This window comes from Archocentrus centrarchus, chromosome 5 (assembly GCF_007364275.1).
Source record: "Archocentrus centrarchus isolate MPI-CPG fArcCen1 chromosome 5, fArcCen1, whole genome shotgun sequence".
Lineage (NCBI taxonomy): Eukaryota > Metazoa > Chordata > Actinopteri > Cichliformes > Cichlidae > Archocentrus > Archocentrus centrarchus.
This window is the reverse complement of record NC_044350.1, coordinates 7,432,890-7,452,389: the sequence shown is the minus strand read 5'-3', so window position 1 is coordinate 7,452,389 and position 19,500 is coordinate 7,432,890. Positions and strand designations below refer to the sequence as shown.

Genomic DNA, 19,500 nt, shown 5'->3' with positions numbered 1-19,500 from the left:
GAGTGCGGCTCTACAAGGGGCGGAGACGAGAGAAGCTGGTGCTGTGGCCGCCGTCGCAGAGCGCCGGAGGAAGGAGAGCGTGCTCTGCTTCTATCATCGCCGGTTCGGAGTGAAGGCGAAGCGCTGCATTCCGCCGTGTACCTTCCAGCACCAGGGAAACGAGAGGGCCGGTGCTCACTAGCAGCTGTGTGCGCTGGCAGCTCGGACAAGCTGCTCTTCATTGAGGACACTGCTTCGGGACGCCGTCTGCTTGTGGACTCGGGTGCTCAGCGTAGCATCATGCCGGCTTCAGCTGCGGACGCCTTGGGACAATGTCACGGACCCCTGCTGGACGCGGCGAACGGTACCCCCATTCGCACATATGGAATGAGGTTGGTGACTGTGTGTTTCAAGGGACGTCAGTTTAACTGGGACTTTGTGATAGCGTCTGTGTCAGTACCTATACTCGGCGCTGATTTCTTGTGTGCTTTCAGGTTGTTGGTCGATGTAGCTAATAGGTGCTTGATAGATGCTGTGTCTTTTGATACCTACCCCTGTACACTTGGTAGTCCTCGCCCCCTGCCCCTCGCTAACATGCTTGCCACAGGTGATGAGTACCAGCGTTTGCTTGCCGAGTTTCCCACCCTCACGGTTCCCACCTTCTCTGCAGCCGTAGCTAAACATGGTGTGGAGCATTACATTACCACTGTGGGTCCGCCGGTTTTTGCGCGTGCACGCCGTCTCGATGCCGCGAAGTTAGCGATAGCCAGGGAGGAGTTTGCAAACATGGAGCGCCTTGGTATTGTGCGCCGCTCAAACAGCCCGTGGGCGTCCCCGTTGCACATGGTCCCTAAAGCTGACGGTGGGTGGCGCCCTTGTGGGGATTTTAGGCGCCTTAATAATGCGACGACTAATGACAGGTACCCGGTTCCCCACATTCAAGATTTTTCGGTTCATCTTGCGGGGGCAACTATTTTTTCAAAGGTGGATTTGGTGAGGGGATACCATCAGGTTCCTGTCCATCCGCGTGATGTGCCCAAGACCGCGGTTATCACTCCTTTTGGCCTTTTCGAGTTTTTGCGAATGCCCTTCGGTCTGAAGGGCGCGGCACAGACGTTTCAGCGCCTCATGGACTCCGTTTTGCGTGGTATGCCATTTTTGTTCGTCTATCTGGATGACATACTGGTTGCCAGCCCTTCCGCCGCGGAGCATTCAGTGCACCTCCGCCAGTTGTTTGAGCGTCTCAGTGAGCACGGTTTGATTGTGAATCCAGCTAAATGCCAGTTCGGTCTGCCGGCCATAGAGTTTTTGGGACACCTCGTTTCGCCCCAAGGGGCGTTTCCCCTGCCCGCTAAGGTGGAGGCAGTTTCTGCTTTTCCGCGCCCTTCCTCAGTGAAGCCCCTGCAGGAGTTTTTGGGGATGGTGAACTTTTATAACCGTTTCATCCCCCGGGCTGCTCACCTCATGCACCCTCTGTACAGTGCACTTCAGGGCAAGAAGGGCAACCAAGAGATAGAGTGGACACCTGAGCGGGTGCAGGCATTTGACAGTGCCAAAGCTGCTCTTGCCAACGCTGCCCTGCTGGCCCACCCGTCTCCCGAGGCGCCTGTTGCCCTTACTACCGATGCCTCCGATTTTGCAGTCGGGGCCGTGTGCGAACAATGGGTGGGCGGTGCTTGGCAGCCCCTCGCCTTTTTTAGCAGGAAGCTTCGGGATGCGGAGAGAAAGTACAGTACGTTTGACAGGGAGCTCCTTGCCCTTTTTCTCGCGACGCGTCATTTCCGGTTCCTGCTTGAGGGCCGTCACTTTACCGCTTTTGTAGACCACAAACCTCTCACATTTGCCATGGCAAAGGTTTCAGAACCATGGACTGCACGGCAGCAACGGCAGCTTTCTGCTATTTCAGAGTTTACCACTGACATTCAGCACGTCGCCGGCAAGTGTAATCGGGTGGCTGACTGTCTGTCCAGGGCGCAGGTTAGTTCTGTGCATTTGGGAGTGGACTACTCTGCCATGGCTGCCGACCAACTTACGGATACGGAGATTCAGGCTTTTAAGAGGGCCGAGTCCAGTTTGCGTTTGGAAGATGTCTCATTTCAGGATAGTGGCGTAACCCTACTTTGCGACGTCTCATTGGGCAGGCCTCGCCCCTTGGTTCCTGCTTGCTGGCGTCGGCGGGTTTTTGAGGCAGTTCATTCTCTTTCGCACCCAGGAGTTAAAGCCTCAGTTAAGTTGGTAGGGGCCAAGTTTGTGTGGCCCGGCCTCCGGAAAGAGGTCAGGGCGTGGGCTTCCTCATGTGTTGCTTGTCAGCGCGCCAAAGTGCAACGACACACCAAATCCCCTCTGGAGCACTTTCCCATACCCCAGAGAAGGTTCGAACATGTCCATGTAGACCTGGTAGGTCCATTTCCCCCTTCCCGGGGTTTCACCCATCTCCTGACAATGGTGGACAGGACGACTCGGTGGCCTGAAGCAGTTCCTTTGGCGTCAACCACCTCAGCAGATGTTGCTCGTGCGTTCGTCTCCTCCTGGGTATCTCGGTTTGGCGTACCGCTTGACTTGACATCTGACAGGGGTCCTCAGTTCACGTCTGAGCTGTGGACTGCTGTGGCGGAGAACCTTGGCGTCAGACTCCATCGCACTACCGCGTACCACCCGCAGGCCAATGGCCTTTGCGAGAGGTTCCACCGTACCATGAAGGCTGCCTTACGGGCTGCGCTGGTGGACAGCAGCTGGGTTGACCGCCTTCCTTGGGTCCTGCTGGGCCTGCGTGCGACACCTAAGGAGGACCTGCAGTCTTCTTCAGCCGAGCTGGTCCTGGGCCAGCCTTTGAGGGTTCCAGGGGAATTCCTTCCTGGTGCATCTGCTTCGGGGGCCGACAAAAGGAGCGGGCCGGTTTTCCCGGGGAATGATAGGTTTTTGGCCCCGGTAGCGGCGCATCACTGCCTTCCACAGTCATATGTGCCAAAGGACCTGATGTCTGCCAAGTACGTTTTTATCCGCCATGACGCGCACCGTTCTCCACTTCGACCTCCTTATGATGGTCCATTCCGTGTGCTAGAGGTGGGACCTAAGGATTTTTTGGTTGAGCTGGGAGGTCGTCAGGAGCGGGTTTCGGTGGATCGCCTTAAGCCTGCTCACATGTTTCCGGATGGTCCTATTGAGTTGGCCCAACCTCCGCGCCGCGGTCGTCCTCCCGTTTCTATGCCTCACTCGGAGGACCTGCCCCCAGCTGCTGTTTTTTCCCCTGCCAGGGGGCAGTCTCGCCGTGGTCGGGGCTATGCCCCTCCCTCGTTTTCACCACCTGTGGTCGCCAAGCACAGCCGTAGCGGCCGCCTTGTTAAACCCCCTAGGAGATACTCTTGAGGTGGTATTTTATTTTTGCTATGTTGTGTTGAAAATGGTTGCTGTTTTTATTATTGTATTGTTTGCCATTCTGTGTGTTCAGGGGGGGCCTGTGTGGTGGCCACATATATGCACATTTCACACCAGAATGCCCCAAGCTCTTATTGTGAAGAGAGAGACGGGAATAGATCTGGAAAAGGCGGGAGAGAGAGGCCTGGGATAAAAGGGCTTGACTCCTCCTTTTGGAGGAGAGATATTTGGAGTTCTAGTTGTGTGTTTTTTACCGAATAAAGCTGAGACTACATACCTGCTCGTGTCTCCTTCCACCGACTCCTACAATCTAATTATTAATAAAAAGCCTCAATACCATTATCTGACTGCACACATGTTTATTTCTGCTATAATGTTGGACATTTTATTACAGAAGTCTATGGCAGTGGACTCGCTTTTGGAGCTAGCCTCAAGTGGCCATTAGTGAACCTTCAGCTTGTATGGCACTTTGACATTAGGTTCATATTTAATGGCTGGAGGTTGCTGCTTGTTTCATGCCCGCAAAACAACTTCTGCCATCACATAAATATGTCAGTCAGCACCAAACTTGAGAAAAATGAGGTCTAGTTTCTTCTCTTAGGTGTGAAGAGCCTTTTGTGTTTTTGATCCTGATTTTTCACATGATAAATGTGCGATGTTACAAAGATGTGACACATTTTTCAATCATTTGTTATGCTGTTTATCTTATATAAGATGAGCAGTTGTCCGTGTAAAATGTACTTTGTGCGTAACTGTTGAAGCTTAGCACTGCTTGGGTTCACTTCAGTAAGTATGTAATGGCCTACAGTCAGCACAAGCATAATGTATGGGATCTGATCTTTGTTGTGTATCCTCATTTATTAGCTACTCAGCCTAAGGGGGAGTAAGGGTGTGAAAGAATCCTACAGACAGTCAACAACCAAACATGAGGTAAGACATTTCTAAAAACATGGAAAAAATGTTCCCTTAGGTGAACTATTCCAACTACAGTATGTACTGTACTTCCCTGTGGCGTAACCCAGCATTATATCCCAGTGGCAGCTAAAATAATCCCCCCCTTACCTGCTTCCAAAAGTGTTGACATGGTGCGCATTTAGCACTGCATTTAGACTTTGCCAGGTGCTGCAAGAGTTTCTCATTGATTTCATCAAGCACAAAAAAAGAAAAACGTCTCATTTCCTGATGGCTTCGCCTGGCTGAAGGAGGTATTGCACTTGCTTAATAAGCCTCCGACCTTTATCACTATCCATCTTCTGTCCTGTAAATCCTCACTGTGCCAGCAGAAATTCCTTGGTGATATAACACTGTGTCCCAAGGTGGGCCCAAGGCAGAGTCCCATCACACACTGGCACATAAAGCATTATGAGTCATTGACTGGTGCTCCCCAAAGGCAGATAATAGTCAGAACATGGGGCGATAATGCTTGAATGTTGCTGATGCTGGTCAATGCAAATGGACCCATTATGCAGCCTCTGTTATGTGTTATGGCACGCATCCTGCTATTTCTGCTTCAAATGCTTAAGTTCTTCCTCCATTCCACTACTTCACATGTTCTTTGAAGAATCATGTTATCTGGTGGTGGATTTTTGTGTATTTTCTCCATTTTGTTTCTTCTGCCTTTGCAGGCTCACCATAAAGGTTAGGATGTAAAAAAAAACCCCATAAAGGTTAATTTTCTGGATTACTTCATGCAAACCATTCCCAAAATTGCATGTTCACTCTCTTTTTCTCCAGTATATTTTCCTTCAGATGTCATGACAGTGGCTACTTACCGAATATAAATGTTTTCTAGCTTAATGTATCTTTCTGACTTGTTTCGGCCTTTCACTGTCTGCCAAACCTACCCAGCATGTTGACCATTTAAGCTGCCATCCCCGCAGAACTTTTCTTTCATCTTTGCAGCACAATTTTACTGAGCCAAAGCATTCATATACAATGTACTGAGTGTGAGAGAAAGAGATAGGGAGCCAGGAAAGGTCAGCTCCTCTCACTGACTGCACAACTCAGTGCTGTGCTTCAGTTAAGAAAAGGAAGTTAAGTGAGAGCAGTTTTCTCTTCACAGTTTTCTCATCTGAGCCTTGTACATGTAGACTGGAATATGAGTCAGTTTTGTGAATCTACAGAAAACCGATTTCCTTCTTACATATCACCAAGTACTTCTCCTATGCTCATTTACATGTATGCATTCGTCACATAAAATGACAGTGCAGATGGTTGCTTCTTGGCTAGGAAATATATTTTTATACCCGATATTCATCTGTATAATTTTTGCTGTGCAGCCATTTTTCATTACTGCCTTGTTTTACATTCCCAGTTCTGCAGAGAGAATATTTATGCGAGGCCAGTCAGCAGGATGCAGTGTTGTGCTGCTAGCCCCTAAGTAGTTGCACTGGATTAAGTGGTATGATGTTTTTTTTAAAGGACACATAACTGGTAGCCACTTAGAGAGTCACAGCTGTTTTCCTTCAGGATTTCTTGAATATGTCTAGGGATTTGATCCATTGGAACATTTAATCACATTCTCACTGGTTCCAATTTCTTTAGGTTTTCTCAGGCCATTTTTCTTAGAAAGCAATTTACTCACATTGGGTGTAAAGAACATAATTGAATCACATTTTTCAATATGTTAGAGCATTCTCATAGATGTCCTCATGATTTATATTATCATACAAGAGAGCCATTCTTCAGCACTGCTTCTCAGCCATTGGAGGTGATGTTGCCAATCAATGAGCACTTCTCCTTAATAGCCCTGTTTTCTTTAAATGTCTCCATTTCTCAGGTATTTAAGACACTAAATTAGTCAAAGTCAGCACTACCCAATTGTGTTTCCATAAGATTTACTATACTGAGATATATATGATATTATTCTCTATAGTCAGATTTCTCCATGTAGATATGCAGAATCCAAGGGCAAGGTGAAAATGTTTCTAAAAGAGGCTTTCTGGATTTACGGTCCACTTTTGGTTCTAGTTCTAATATTCAGTCTGTTTGAGCAACTCTAGTTGCATTATGGTAAAATTATGTGTGGAGAGCAAAAGAGGCAACCAGTCTGATGAAGTCTGGAATGCTTTGGCTGTTGTTTGGCATCAATTTAGATTTTAATTAGCTTTGTTTTTTGTTTTTTTAATGAATAGGAAGACTTGAATTAGATATCTAATTGTTAAAACTTTTATAGTGTCTTTGTGTTGCCACTAAACAGCATGCATCACTTTTACTTCATTTGCTCTGAGGGCCTTCTTGAAAAAATCCTTCTGTTATCTCGTTTTCAAAGGCGATGATGATAGGAGTGACTGGGTTGAAGTTATTATACCAACCTTGAGGTTTAAAATTTTGAGCCGTGTGCTGGATCCACTGTTATGTAAGTGATGATCCCTAACATCCTTTTTGTAACCACTTCTATATGATGTAGGAATGCATTTGTTTTAAGCAAATTAATTTATTACTGTGTAACTGCTTTGTCTTTTGTGGTTGAGCTCTTTGATTTGTGTTTGATTTTCTACAGCTTTGTCATTATTTAAAGATTGTACTCTGCTGAGAAGAGTTAGACTTACTTCCCTGCTCTGCCTTTGTTCCCAGTTATATATGTATTATAATATGAACTGAGCGCAAAGCTTGACAACATAGTGCATGGATTAATAAACCATTAAATTAACTTCCTGGCCTAAGCTGCACTGTCTTACACCTGTAGTTAATGTACATGTTCTTCATAGATTATTTAATATTTTATATAATTTTGAAATTTGCATGTTTGTCAGTTCATATAGCGGCTTTGCACAGACCACAGAAGAGATACTAGCTTTTACCTGCACAAAAGCATGTGGCTGTAAACAAAAATACACATGCTAACTGCAGTGGACCATGACAATCCAAAAACAGCTTGACTTGTCATGGTCTCTTGATTTGGGTTCAGTGCTCCTGACTTTATGGTGCAGAGAAAAAAACTACAAAGGAAAAAAACATCACTGTGCTTCTCCCTTGAACTCTAAAATAACATAAAATATATCCGTCCAGCCTCTTCTGCTTATCCTGTTCAGGGTCACAAGGGGGCTGGAGCCTATCCCAGCTGTCATAGGGAAAGGGGCAGGGTACACCCTGTACAGGCTGCCAGCCTGTCGCAGGGCTAACAGAGAGACAGACAACCATTCACACCTGTGGGCAATTTAGAGTCACCAGTTAACCTAACCCCAGTAACTGCATGTCTTTGGGAGGAAATCGGAGTACTCGGAGGAAACCCATGCAGACACGAGGAGAACATGCAAACTCCACACAGAAAGGCCCGGGCCAAGGTGGATTCAAACCCAGACCTTCTGGATGTCTTTAGCTGTGAGGCGCAGTGCTAACCACCACGCCACCGTGCTGCCCACTCATAAAATACACTGCTCAAAAAAATTAAAGGAACACCTTTTAATCAGAGTATAGCATCACATCAGTTAAACCTCTGGGATATTGATCTGGTCAGTTAAGTAGCAGAGGGGGTTGTTAATCAGCTTCAGCTGCTTTGGTGTTAATGACGTTAACAAGTGCACTAGAGGGGCAACAATGAGACAACCCCCAAAACAGGATTGGTTTTACAGGTGGAGGCCACTGACATTTTTCCCTCCTCAACTTTTCTGACTGTTTTTTCACTAGTTTTGCATTTGGCTAGGGTCAGAGTCACTACTGGTGACATGAGGTGATATCTGGACCCTACAGAGGTTGCACAGGTAGTTCAACTCCTCCAGGATGGCACATCAATATGTACCATTGCCAGAAGATTTGCTGTGTCTCTCAGCACAGTCTCAAGAACATGGAGAAGATTTCAGGAGACAAGCAGTTACTCTAGGAGAGCTGGACAGGGCCATATAAGGTCCTTAACCTATCAGCAGGACCTTTGTGAAAGGAGGAACAGGATGAGCACTGCCAGAGCTACAAAATGACTTCCAGTCAGAGTGCCTCACATCCTCTAGTGGGCCCTGTGCTTATTGTCCGGCACCATGGAGCCTGATTGGCATTTGCCATAGAATACCAGAATTGGCAGGTCCACCACTGGCGTCCTGTACTTTTTACAGATGAGAGCAGGTTCACCCTGAGCAAAGGTGACAGATGTGTAAGGGTCTGGAAACCACGGAGAACATTATGCTGCCTGGAACTGGTCTCGGAGGCATATCCATGGAGGGACACACAGACCTCTACAGGCTAGGCAACGACACTCTAACAGACATTAGATCTCATGATGAAATCCTTGGCTCCACTGTCAGACCCTACACTCGTGTAGCAGGTCCTGGGTTCCTCCTGGCGAACAACAATGTTCAGCCTCATGTGGTGAGAGTATGCAGGCAGTTTCTGGATGATGAAGGAATTGATATTATTGACTGGCCCCCATGCTTGCATGACCTAAATCCAATAGAACACCTCTGGGACATTACTGTATGTTTCAGTCCTCGACTCCTTTACATCACACACTGGCTAAGGTGGTTAGTAAATTTAAAGGATGGATACAAACAAGCCAGGCCCTTTATGATAGAAAGCTTTTTGAGATGCAAGGACAGTGACTGCTTTAACTTTAGTAGATTTTAATTTATCTCTATTATTCTTTTTTATTTCAATGGGCAAGCACTGCCTGCCTTGCTTGGCCTGACAGAACACCCGTATAAAAAAAAAGTGCAGACTGGTCTGAAATTTGACTCTGCATTCTCAAAGAGAGTCACAGAAAGACTGCACCGCAATTAGGTGTTCATGTGTTGATTCAGAGCTCTTAAAATATTTCAGTTACTTCAACACCTTTTGCAAGTCCCACAGTGCTCTGCTTGTAATTGCTGGCTCCCTTTCTTGATTGGAAATACTTCAGTTGCTGCTGTGATCACGTCGCTGGGCGCTCTGTTCCTATTAGCTGCTGCTTCTACTGCTCCCTGACCCCTGTGGTTTGTAAGTTTCAGCCCATGGAAAAGTGCTGGTACATTCAGTCCAGACTTTTCTAAATTATAAGATGTAACTGTGTAAAACTGTGCATGAGATATGTCTACGGCTTTGTTCATATTAATGCTGGATCATGAAAGCTCTGTTTAGCAAGTTTCCTCTGGTGGCTCTGTAGTGCTCACACTTTGGAAAGGCCTTCTCAGCACTGCTGGAGTCTTTTTTTTTTTTTTATGGCTCAGGGAGGGCTATGTTGTGGCCAAGTCATCATCCATTGTAAGATTATGGTTCAGTGTGAGGAAATAAATTAGCAACAGTTGGAACAACCCGATAGACTAAAATGATTTTATCTTCATTTTTTTATGCCATTCTGTCTTTCCTATCACAGGTCAGGAGTGGCCATGCCATTTGGCTGTTTAACAATTGGAGAAAAGAAGGATTACCACAGTCCTTCAGACGTGACAGATAAATATGACCTGGGTCAGATCGTTAAATCGTAAGTATTTCAGCAGGTCCTTGAATTATTCTTTATTTCTTTTTGTTGTACTAGAAAAACTTAAGTGCCATGAAATCCTTATTTCCAGGGAAGAGTTCTGTGAGATATTCAGGGCCAAGGACAGAACTACAATGAAGATGTACACGTGTAAAAAGTTCCTGAAAAAGGACGGGAGGAAAGTCCGTAAGGCTGCAAAAAACGAGATTGCCATCTTGAAGATGTGAGTTATTCATATGATTAATTTTGCAACCTGACTCACTCTTTGAATTTAATTCAATTATTTCACAGAAAACATCTGTTTGTGAAGGCGAAAATACAGCTCAGTGCTCTTAAAAAAAAAAAGCAGAAAAGTGAACTTCATTCTGCTGAGTTAATCACACACACACACAGTCACTGTTTTAGAGTCTTTATTGTCAGAGATTTTCCCTCAGCTTCTCTCTGATGATCTGTAAAGCCCACATTAGCATAACCTGAGCCTTATCAAATAATTTGTCGCTGACAGGAAGCAAAGCAGTAGACTGAGATTAACATAAAGATGCATTCTTTTTTTTAATAAGGAGCCTTTCAAAACACACATTATTCCTTTGAAAATTAGACATTGGACAACTCAATAACAGGGATGTGCACTGCATCCACTTTTCATGTTTTAGTCATCAGTGGGGGGGTTGAGCATTAAGATGACAGCATCAAAGTCTGTGAACAATTGCTGGCAAAACATCAAATTACATTTTAATGTACAAATCCTGGCAGGCATTAGACAAGAAAAGAATGAAAAGAAAAGATTACTCATTCAAACTTTCATTTTTTATTATTATTACTAAAGATGAAAATATCACCTTCGCTTGTATGTACTGTCAGTTTAGCTCCTTCTTGTTTAGTTTCATGTTTTGGTGCCTCTGTAAATGCCCCAGTTTAAAGTTTCCCTCCTTTAAATAACGTATTCTGTATGTATTTTTATTTGTGCATACAGTTTTTTTGAATTACTCTGTTTATCTCAGTTTTACATGTGACACAGTCACAGTTTAACACAGGTGAAATCTAGTCCTGGTGCATTATGCAATTTACACAAGTCTGAAATTGAAACTTAGTAGTTACAGGGTGATGTGCACTTAAGCTGCATTCACACAGGAAGCAAATCGTAGTGGCCAGAGATATTGACCATAGAAAGTAAATAACATTTGGCAACTTAAAGCTGCTACGCCTGAAAAACAAAACAAGCAAAACACTGGAGATGCAAAGTGGGCGGGCCCCAACATAATTTTTTTTCAACTTCAAGGCGAACATGTGATTTCCAATAAGAGTGCAGCATACAAGCGATTGACATATGACAGGGTAGTAAATACATTAGAGGGTTACCTAGGCAACTGGAACCTGGAATGTGCGCTAGCGACCAACCATCAGCAAATCGCTCCCCGTGGGGATGCACTTTAAGAATGGACTTGTGATAGAAGGCTTTTTGAGTCTAGCAGTTTAAATTTGAAAAAGACGATGACAAAAGGATGTGCATTTGTAGAGCACCTTTTAACTGGAGTGGTTCTTCAGTCGTTTTACAAATTCTTTCCCATTTATCCCTTCATACACACTTACGCATCCAAAACATTTGCCTGTCACTGAAAAACCAATCCTACAATTAAAATATTTAAATATAGATTCAAGATTTTTTTTTAAAGTCTTGGTATCCAATTCAATTCAATTTTATTTATCTAACTTCAGTTTACAACAGTCACCTCAAGGTGCTTTATATTGTAAAGACCCTAAAAGATTAGAAAGAAACCCAAGCAATTGTACAACCCGCTTTGAGCAAGCACTTGCCAACAGTGGGAAGGAAAAACTCCCCTTTAACTGGAAGAAACCGCTGGAAAAACCAGGCTCAGGGAGGGGCAGCCATCTGCTGCAACCAGTTGGGGATGAGGGGGAAAAGAAGAGAGCAAAGAGTGACAGGACAAAAGGCAAAGACCGGATCTGATTTCTTAAGCTTTTTCAGGGTGAGACTGTGTCTTTTTTACAAACACTTACTAGTCTGCAGAACTTTGTCAAAACTGTTATAGTAGCAGACTGTGTATGAAAGGTGGGCATAGCCATCATGATATCACCTACTTCATTGCAGACTACCATTTTTGGCAATTTGCTGGTCACCATCTTCTTTTTTTTTAACGTCATAGTGTTAACATTGGCTAGCTAAGCTAGGTTTGCAAGGTGCATAATCCACTGTGATTTTAAATAATATGCTATTTTTCACTAGTGAAACACAGCTTTAAAAATTTCTTACCTCAATTGCTCAAAGCATACGCATTAGTACCTTTGACTATAACTTGAAGCCACCCAGCATGCATTGGAAGGGCTGGCCCCTGTAATTATGAATAACTTTAAGCCTTAATAATATTTAAAGAGATGAGTTATATACATTTCCACAGTCACAGACAAAAATATTTTTGGTATCATTTGCCACTTGTACTACAGTAAATGTTCCAGTCCTAAACAAAGACAGAAAAATAGTGCCTATCAGAAGTGTAGACAAATGCATGCAGCTCGCAAACACCTACAGTACGAGTTTGCAAAAACTCAGTTTCTTCTTTTTTAAATTGTTACAGCTGCTGGTTGTAAAACAACCACTTACCGGTTGGAAAGAAACTATGGTCCACAGGTAACTGGTACTGTAAACTTTTTCTCAAGAATCTCTCCCAATTTGCCATCTGCTGGACCGCATCTACTTTCTGCCTTTTATTCAATGTCTGAATTTGAAAAAGAACATTTATGTAACACAGCTTCTTCACAGCTTCTCTCTGGATTCTGATTCAGACATGCAAACTATCATTACGAAACGCTACACCTGTCAGGGGTGATGCACAATGAAAATGATTCAGAAATGTTGCAAATCTCAATTTTTCATTCACAAGATAAACTTTGAGTTTGGAATGAATAGGGTAGCAATTAAAGACAGAGCTTGTAACACACTTCCACAGGCGGTACTATGGAAGCATTATCATGAAGACAACAAGGAGGCTATTTTGTCAACTTCCTTGTGTATTTTTGGCTAGAACAATAATGAAACATGATGTTTCCACCGTGATGCTGTGCTTGTTGAAGGTGTAGTTAGTTCTCATGTTTATGCATGCTTGACTATCTATGGAAATTTAAATATGTCTTGTAATTTTATTCATTTTTCGTTCTAGTCGCTTCCTCTCTCAGATTCCATGTGCATTAAAACAGGTATTTACATCAGCCCTCTAAAAGGATGAATGATATTTGACTTCATTTTCTTCTTGTGTTTTCTGACATCTTTTCAGGGTGAAGCATCCCAATATTCTCCAACTGGTGGATGTCTTTGAGACCAAAAAAGAATACTTCCTCTTCCTTGAACTGTGAGTTCTGATGTCTGATGAGTCAAGGGAAAAGCTCTGTGCTTGTCTTGGCCATTACTTTACTTGAACTGCATCTATTGAATCTGTGAATGCACCCAGGCCCCTGCAGAGAACAGCTCTGACTTCCAGTCATGCATGTTCATGCAATTACAAATCATGGGATACTTGTTTTGTGAGTTAAGGGATTTTGGCTTATAAGGAAGTCTTTTATGTAATCTTAAAGAAAAAAATAATTGGAATGACATCATTTAAATTTAATTATTAAATTATACAGCTCTCTCTCGTTTTTTGTCTCTTTTCTGAATAGTAGCGAGAAAAAGAAGCAAAAAGAATGACAGAAAGGTTTTTTGCTAACTTTGAATGATTTTTTTAAAAAACTTTCAATACTAATATTAAATTGCATTCCTGATTTTCAACAACTTCCACAGTGCAACAGGCAGAGAGGTGTTTGACTGGATCCTGGATCAAGGTTACTACTCAGAGCGGGACACCAGCAATGTGGTGCGCCAAGTGTTGGAGGCTGTGGCCTACCTCCACTCACTGCATATCGTTCACAGAAATCTCAAGGTACTATGCTTCAACAGTGAAGATAATCAAGTCCGAAGTAATCAAAGCACCATTACTGTATGGAGTTTATTAAAAGAGTATCCTACAAAGAATCTAATTTTTAAAACATGTGTTCAATAATGTTCAGTTTTGGTAAATGGCTAGATGACCTTTCACCTGAAAAACCACAATAAAACACACTTCTGCACTGTTATCTGTTTTCTTAACAGCCAACCTCAGCTTAGAAAAAAAAAAAGTATATAAACCTCTGCTGCCTGAAATTAATTTCCCTTTAATTCAACCAAGATATCAGCATACTGTGCTGTGTGTACCCAACAAGTGTGTCATCCCATGAGAGTTGTCTGCAGTGGGCTGTAGCACACTCCACTTTTTTTTCTTTCTTTCTTTTTTTTTTTTTTTTAAATCTCAATAGACTGTAAAAGTTATGAATTTCAGATTTTTTTTCTAAAGAGAGCAAATAATACATGTCATGCATTATGCATGGCTTTCACAACATACAGAACAGAGTTCAAGCACAAACATCTAATATTATTTTCCCCAAAAGTGAAGTTTGAATAGTTTTTACATTCACAGCGGCTACCTTCATGTGATAGATACAGCTTAGGAACTAAGAATTTCAGAATCAATGACTTCTTGTAAATAATTTGTTTGATCATTTTTATTGATTTAAGTTTATGTGATGTTGTTTTTTGGTTGTCTTTTAATGTTATTAAAGCTTTTATTGCTTTTATTCTGTTATTAGTATTTATTTATATTATTTTTTTGTTGATTCTAACGGCACTGTCATCAGGTCAAAATTAGAATGTGTTCAGTTCCTTATTTTCTGACCAAATACCTCCAAAACATTCTAGACATCTTAAACTAACACACCTAAATATCGTGACCGTGCCAAACTTATGTTAGCACGGTCACTATATTAGCTTGTTAGAGCCACATGCTAATGTCAGAGCATTAGCATGTGGCTCAAAACACCGTCTCACTCATTAGTATGCAAATTTGAGACAATTAGAGAAGGGTGGCTGCTGTATGAGTATTGACATTTAAATGTGTGTCAGTGACAAATGCCTTGAAAACTAAGTAGTGCTGAAATGCCACATCTTATTACATAATTAAACTTTTATATGTTTTAAGTCTTCTCGTTATTTTTGTTTTGAAAGCAGTGCAAATGTTAACTCTGCAACATAAAAAAAAAAAAGCCTTAAATATGAATATTACATCAGCTGCAAAATGCCACTTTTCACAGTTGGAGAATTTGGTTTACTACAACCGCCTGAAGAACTCAAAAATAGTCATCAGTGACTTCCATCTTGCCAAGCTGGAGAACGGACTAATCAAAGAACCCTGTGGGACACCAGAGTATCTGGGTGAGAATATTAAATTTCACAACATGCAAATGAGACAATGTTATGTCAGCACTTGCTGTGTCTTACAAACGTGCAGAAATTTAATGAATATCGGTTCTTCTCGTGCAGCTCCAGAGGTAGTTGGCAGACAGCGATACGGCAGACCCGTGGACTGCTGGGCAACAGGTGTCATCACGTATATTTTGTAAGTTATGATCATGAGGGATAATGAGAGAAGCTTATTCTTGGTCACATGTTGAAAGTTGCCTGATTTATTAAGCTGTGTGACAGCATAGGCTTGTTTAAATATGGGGTGAATTTAATTTTTTTTTATTCCTCATATTCCTTTTCTTCCACTCTATCTTACATCAGGCTGTCAGGCAACCCTCCTTTCTACGATGAAACTGATGATGATGATTATGAAAACCATGACAAGAACTTGTTCAGAAAGATCCTAGCAGGAGATTATGAGTTTGACTCTCCGTACTGGGATGACATCTCCGATTCAGGTACTTTTAGGATAAAGACAACATCGTGAAGAAACACACTCACAACTTACTTGGGAAACATTTCCGATTTGAAGAGTTTTCTCCTCATCTTTCCTCTGGAGTGTTCAAACATACATCATATTTATGTTCTCGTCTGTCAGGGGAATAAACCTGTTCTTTGTTGAGTTTCTTCTGTATGATATTTTTCTCTGACAGCTAAGAGTCTGGTTGCACGTTTGATGGAGGTGGATCAAGACCAGAGACTGACAGCCCAGGAGGCTATAAACCATGAATGGTAGGCAGCCGAGCTTTGATAAATTCTGCCTTTAAATCACACAACTCTGATTAAACTTTATTAATTTGATCTGAAAGGTTTCTCAAAAGTACATTTTGTTCCTTGGGAATGAATCAGAGGAATGTCAGTTAACTTTTTTGGGGGGTGGGGGGTCTTCATGTTGTAGTAACTACTTACTTGACCTTGATTTGGACAGCCTGCTTAGTTGTAGTTCACAGATGTCAGTGCCAAACTCCAGAAGAAAAATGATAAAGTTAAAAGTGATCAGAATGATCATTAAAGGTTAGTTTGTCTTGAGACAAGTTTAGACAACAAATTGAGTAATGCTGTGTGTAGCAGCCCGTGGCATACTCAGATAGGGGTAGCATAGATCTCTATTGTGAAGTTGTGTTTTTACTATTTTGTACAACAGGATCTCTGGTGGTGCAGCCTCAGATAAGAACATCAAGGAAAATGTGTGTGCACAAATAGAAAAGAACTTTGCCAGAGCTAAATGGAAGGTAAGGCCTTTTGTTCTTGCTTTCCGGAAGCTTTTTTTCCAAAAAGTTCAACAACAACTGCATTTCCTTGTCTTTGAACAAAGATATACAGCAGCACTGTACAAAGTTGTGTAACTGTGAGTTGTTCTCTGAGCACGTTTTTTGGGTTGTATGTAGCACCGGTTTGAGTTCAGTTTGATCTTTGTTCTCCCACAGAAAGCTGTTCGGGTCACCACTATCATGAAGAGACTGAGAGCACCTGAGCACAGTGACACAAAGGCGACAAACCCCGCAGCTGGCACCCCAGCAGACTCCACAGCCCCCCAGGCTGCCACCGACCCTCCTGCACCTACATCTGCCACAGTGCCTGAGGGTTCAACCGCTCCAGTCACAGAGCTCCCCGCCGGAGTGGAGAAAAGTCAGCTGGCACCGGAGGCCTCGGCTGGGGTGGCGGCCTCAGCCGAAGACCAGCAGCAGCCCAGCCCGGCTCCACAGGGGGAAGAGCCCACATCGCGTTGCAACGGTGAAGCTTCAGCTGCTCTTCACACACCTGCCGAGGCTGGTGATGAGCAGGGTTAAAAGCAACCTCCCACCTCCCCCCTCCCCTGTTTGACTTCTGCAGTCCCCGCCAACTCCTGCACACTGTACATTAGCTGCTAGCATGGTGACACTGACTCTGCTTCTCTTTCACTCGCAGCATTAGTATCATCTCATGGAAGCTGTGTGCTACCTTTCCTGAGCCTGACTGCTGCGTTGCCTTGGCTTTTTTTTTTTTTAACCATGTATGATGCTTTCTTTTTTTTTTTTTTATTTCCCGACTCTCCAGTGAGCATCAAATAATATAAACAACAACTTCCCAGTCTTTAGTTTTAGGGGTAAAACAATTTGCTGTCAAGCTAGGGCTTACAGCTAATGTTTTCTTTCTACTTCTTCTCAGTGATAAGAGAATAATGGAAGACATTATTGTGCTGAAAGCAGCTTTGATTCCTTTTTAATGAGCCAACTTGGGAAACCTCTCCCAATTCCAGTATTTGTTCAGAGCATCAGTAGAAAAGTTTTACTGCTGAAATGTTTTACCATGCACCTTAACATTTGCACCTGAAGAAGACAACATGTATTTCTTTCACTTGGCACATATGAATATCTTTACGACCTGTTAAATTCTCCACTAACCAGTTAATGTGCTTTAAACAATGCTGAGATCAGCGACTGGGAATTTTTAAGCCAGTATTGCATTTAGAACGAGGCAGCTTCACACATAAGCACACACAGACACTATGTTTCTTTGCTAAGTTCCTGCTCAGGAAAGAACCTCATAGCTGTAAGTGTAAAGATTCTGTATATAGAGACCTTTGTAGAAGTAGCCAAAACAGCATGCTTTCTCACTTCTGCTGTGCATTTTACACCCACTTGGCAGATAAAGATGTGCTACAGCCAGCTTTGTCTTATCGTAGGCCACAGCGTTCTCGCGTCTTGCCACAAGCCATGTCGAGGCTGATGTGCTTTTCAAACGTGTGCTGTACATTATCCTGTCCGGTACTACTGTTCCTTCTCCGCCCCCGCTGTTAATGTGAGTTATATGACAAAAGAAACAAAAAACAAACAAAAAACAAGTTTTCATTACAGTACATAGCAGTTCTATGCATCCAAATTATTTTGTAGCTTTTCTTTTTCGGATGGCGTCACGTCATGTCATCTTTGGTTTGATGATAACATTTGTAATTCAGATATTGACTCAAATACTTCATGCGCTGTCGTGACTCTGTTGTAATTAGGGTATCATCACTTACTCTTTGTTGGCCTGTATTGTACTGAGATGTGCAACCACATGTTTACATTTATTATTTCTATTATTTATTTATTTATTCAAATCCTTATGTTCATGATCAATTTGCTTTTTCACTATGTTTGTTTTCTTTGGCTCTTACAGTCTTTTTTTTTATTAAATCATACATTTTTAGCTTATACTTGATAAACAGTAATAACAATCTGTCCTTTCTTATGGCTGGTCCCCTTGAGTATTAATAATGAGCTACAGAAGGAAACCTCTGTAACCACTCTAGAGGAATTAGAGCAATATTCCACTGGCTGCAGAAACTGTGATTCCTGGTGTCCTTTCGATACAGTCCATGTACCTGTAAGTAGAAGTCTATGGTCCTTGCCAACTGTCAGGCCCATCAGGGCCATTGACCCATATAGCCACTGACATATGGCTGCTGTCAAATATATGTGTGTGTTTGTGGGTGGACTGTAAGCTCCCATAGGATTTTTTGTTTTTTGTGAAAACACACTAAAACATTCTCTGGCCACTTGAAGACAGTAGCCACTTTGTCAGTGCAATGACTTAATTAAAGTGTAGTATGTTGTAGCTTTTGCACAGCCGGTTTGTCTGATCCCCCCCCGTTGTCAAGAGTATTTACTGTGCACACCTCTCAAATGATATGAAATTATATAATTCTCCATTTGAAATTAAATGGGAAGAAAAATAACTGATTTACTATAGAATCTGAAGTTTGACTTTTATTGTTTCAGTCTTTTCCTCATAAATGTCTCTTTCAAATGTGTTTAAAGTAGATTAGTCGATACGTCGTTCGAATTATCTCACCATTTTATTTCTTGCATTGTTTGGGATGAATATTTCATCTTCAAGAAGATAATCAGAAGGGTTTTTTTTTAATGTGAATAGATTATTTCATGTAGTGTGTTCTGTTGTTTAGATGGCAAATAAATACTGTTCATATACTGTTGCACAGTTTGAAGCAATGCTTTTTTCCAATACATATTCATGAACCCTGTATTTAATATTCCATGTCTGGTCATTTTGCCATGCACTTACAGGTGTATTTGTAGATGTGATGTTGCCAGGACCAGTGGTCATCTGTAGGTCCTGTCCTGCATTTGTGAGCTCTGTACTGTACTCCTTGACTGAGTTGATGACTTTGATGGTAATAAAATTGGATTCATCTGTTAATCCGTGTACAGTCAGCTCTTATTTCTCATCCAAGCAAAACGAGTGTGTATAGCATGTTTCAAACCAGTGAAGATTGTTTTGAGAAAATGTGGGAAAGAGCCTGCGTCATTAAACTCTGCTTTCCCCCTAACCCCGAGGAGAGCATCTGTGTTACATGCGCTCAATTAGCACCAGCTTAGCACCCATCCTTGTGGGGTGTGAACTTGTGTTTCGAAAATTCCCAGCAGTGCCATTTGGTGACACTTTCCAAGAC

General features: G+C 42.5%; 1 protein-coding gene across 1 annotated transcript; it reads left to right on the top strand.

Annotated features, from left to right (window-relative positions):
- Window positions 1–317: 317 nt before the first annotated feature.
- On the top strand, window positions 318–19,247 carry camkvb (CaM kinase-like vesicle-associated b). The gene is made up of 12 exons (XM_030729564.1): window positions 318–371; window positions 4,219–4,284; window positions 9,635–9,742; window positions 9,831–9,962; window positions 13,030–13,104; window positions 13,533–13,671; window positions 14,915–15,035; window positions 15,144–15,219; window positions 15,387–15,523; window positions 15,719–15,797; window positions 16,210–16,297; window positions 16,493–19,247. The coding sequence occupies exons 2-12, from the start codon at window positions 4,280–4,282 to the stop codon at window positions 16,853–16,855; spliced, it is 1,323 nt and encodes a 440-aa protein (XP_030585424.1). The 5' UTR covers window positions 318–371; window positions 4,219–4,279; the 3' UTR covers window positions 16,856–19,247.
- Window positions 19,248–19,500: the final 253 nt, after the last annotated feature.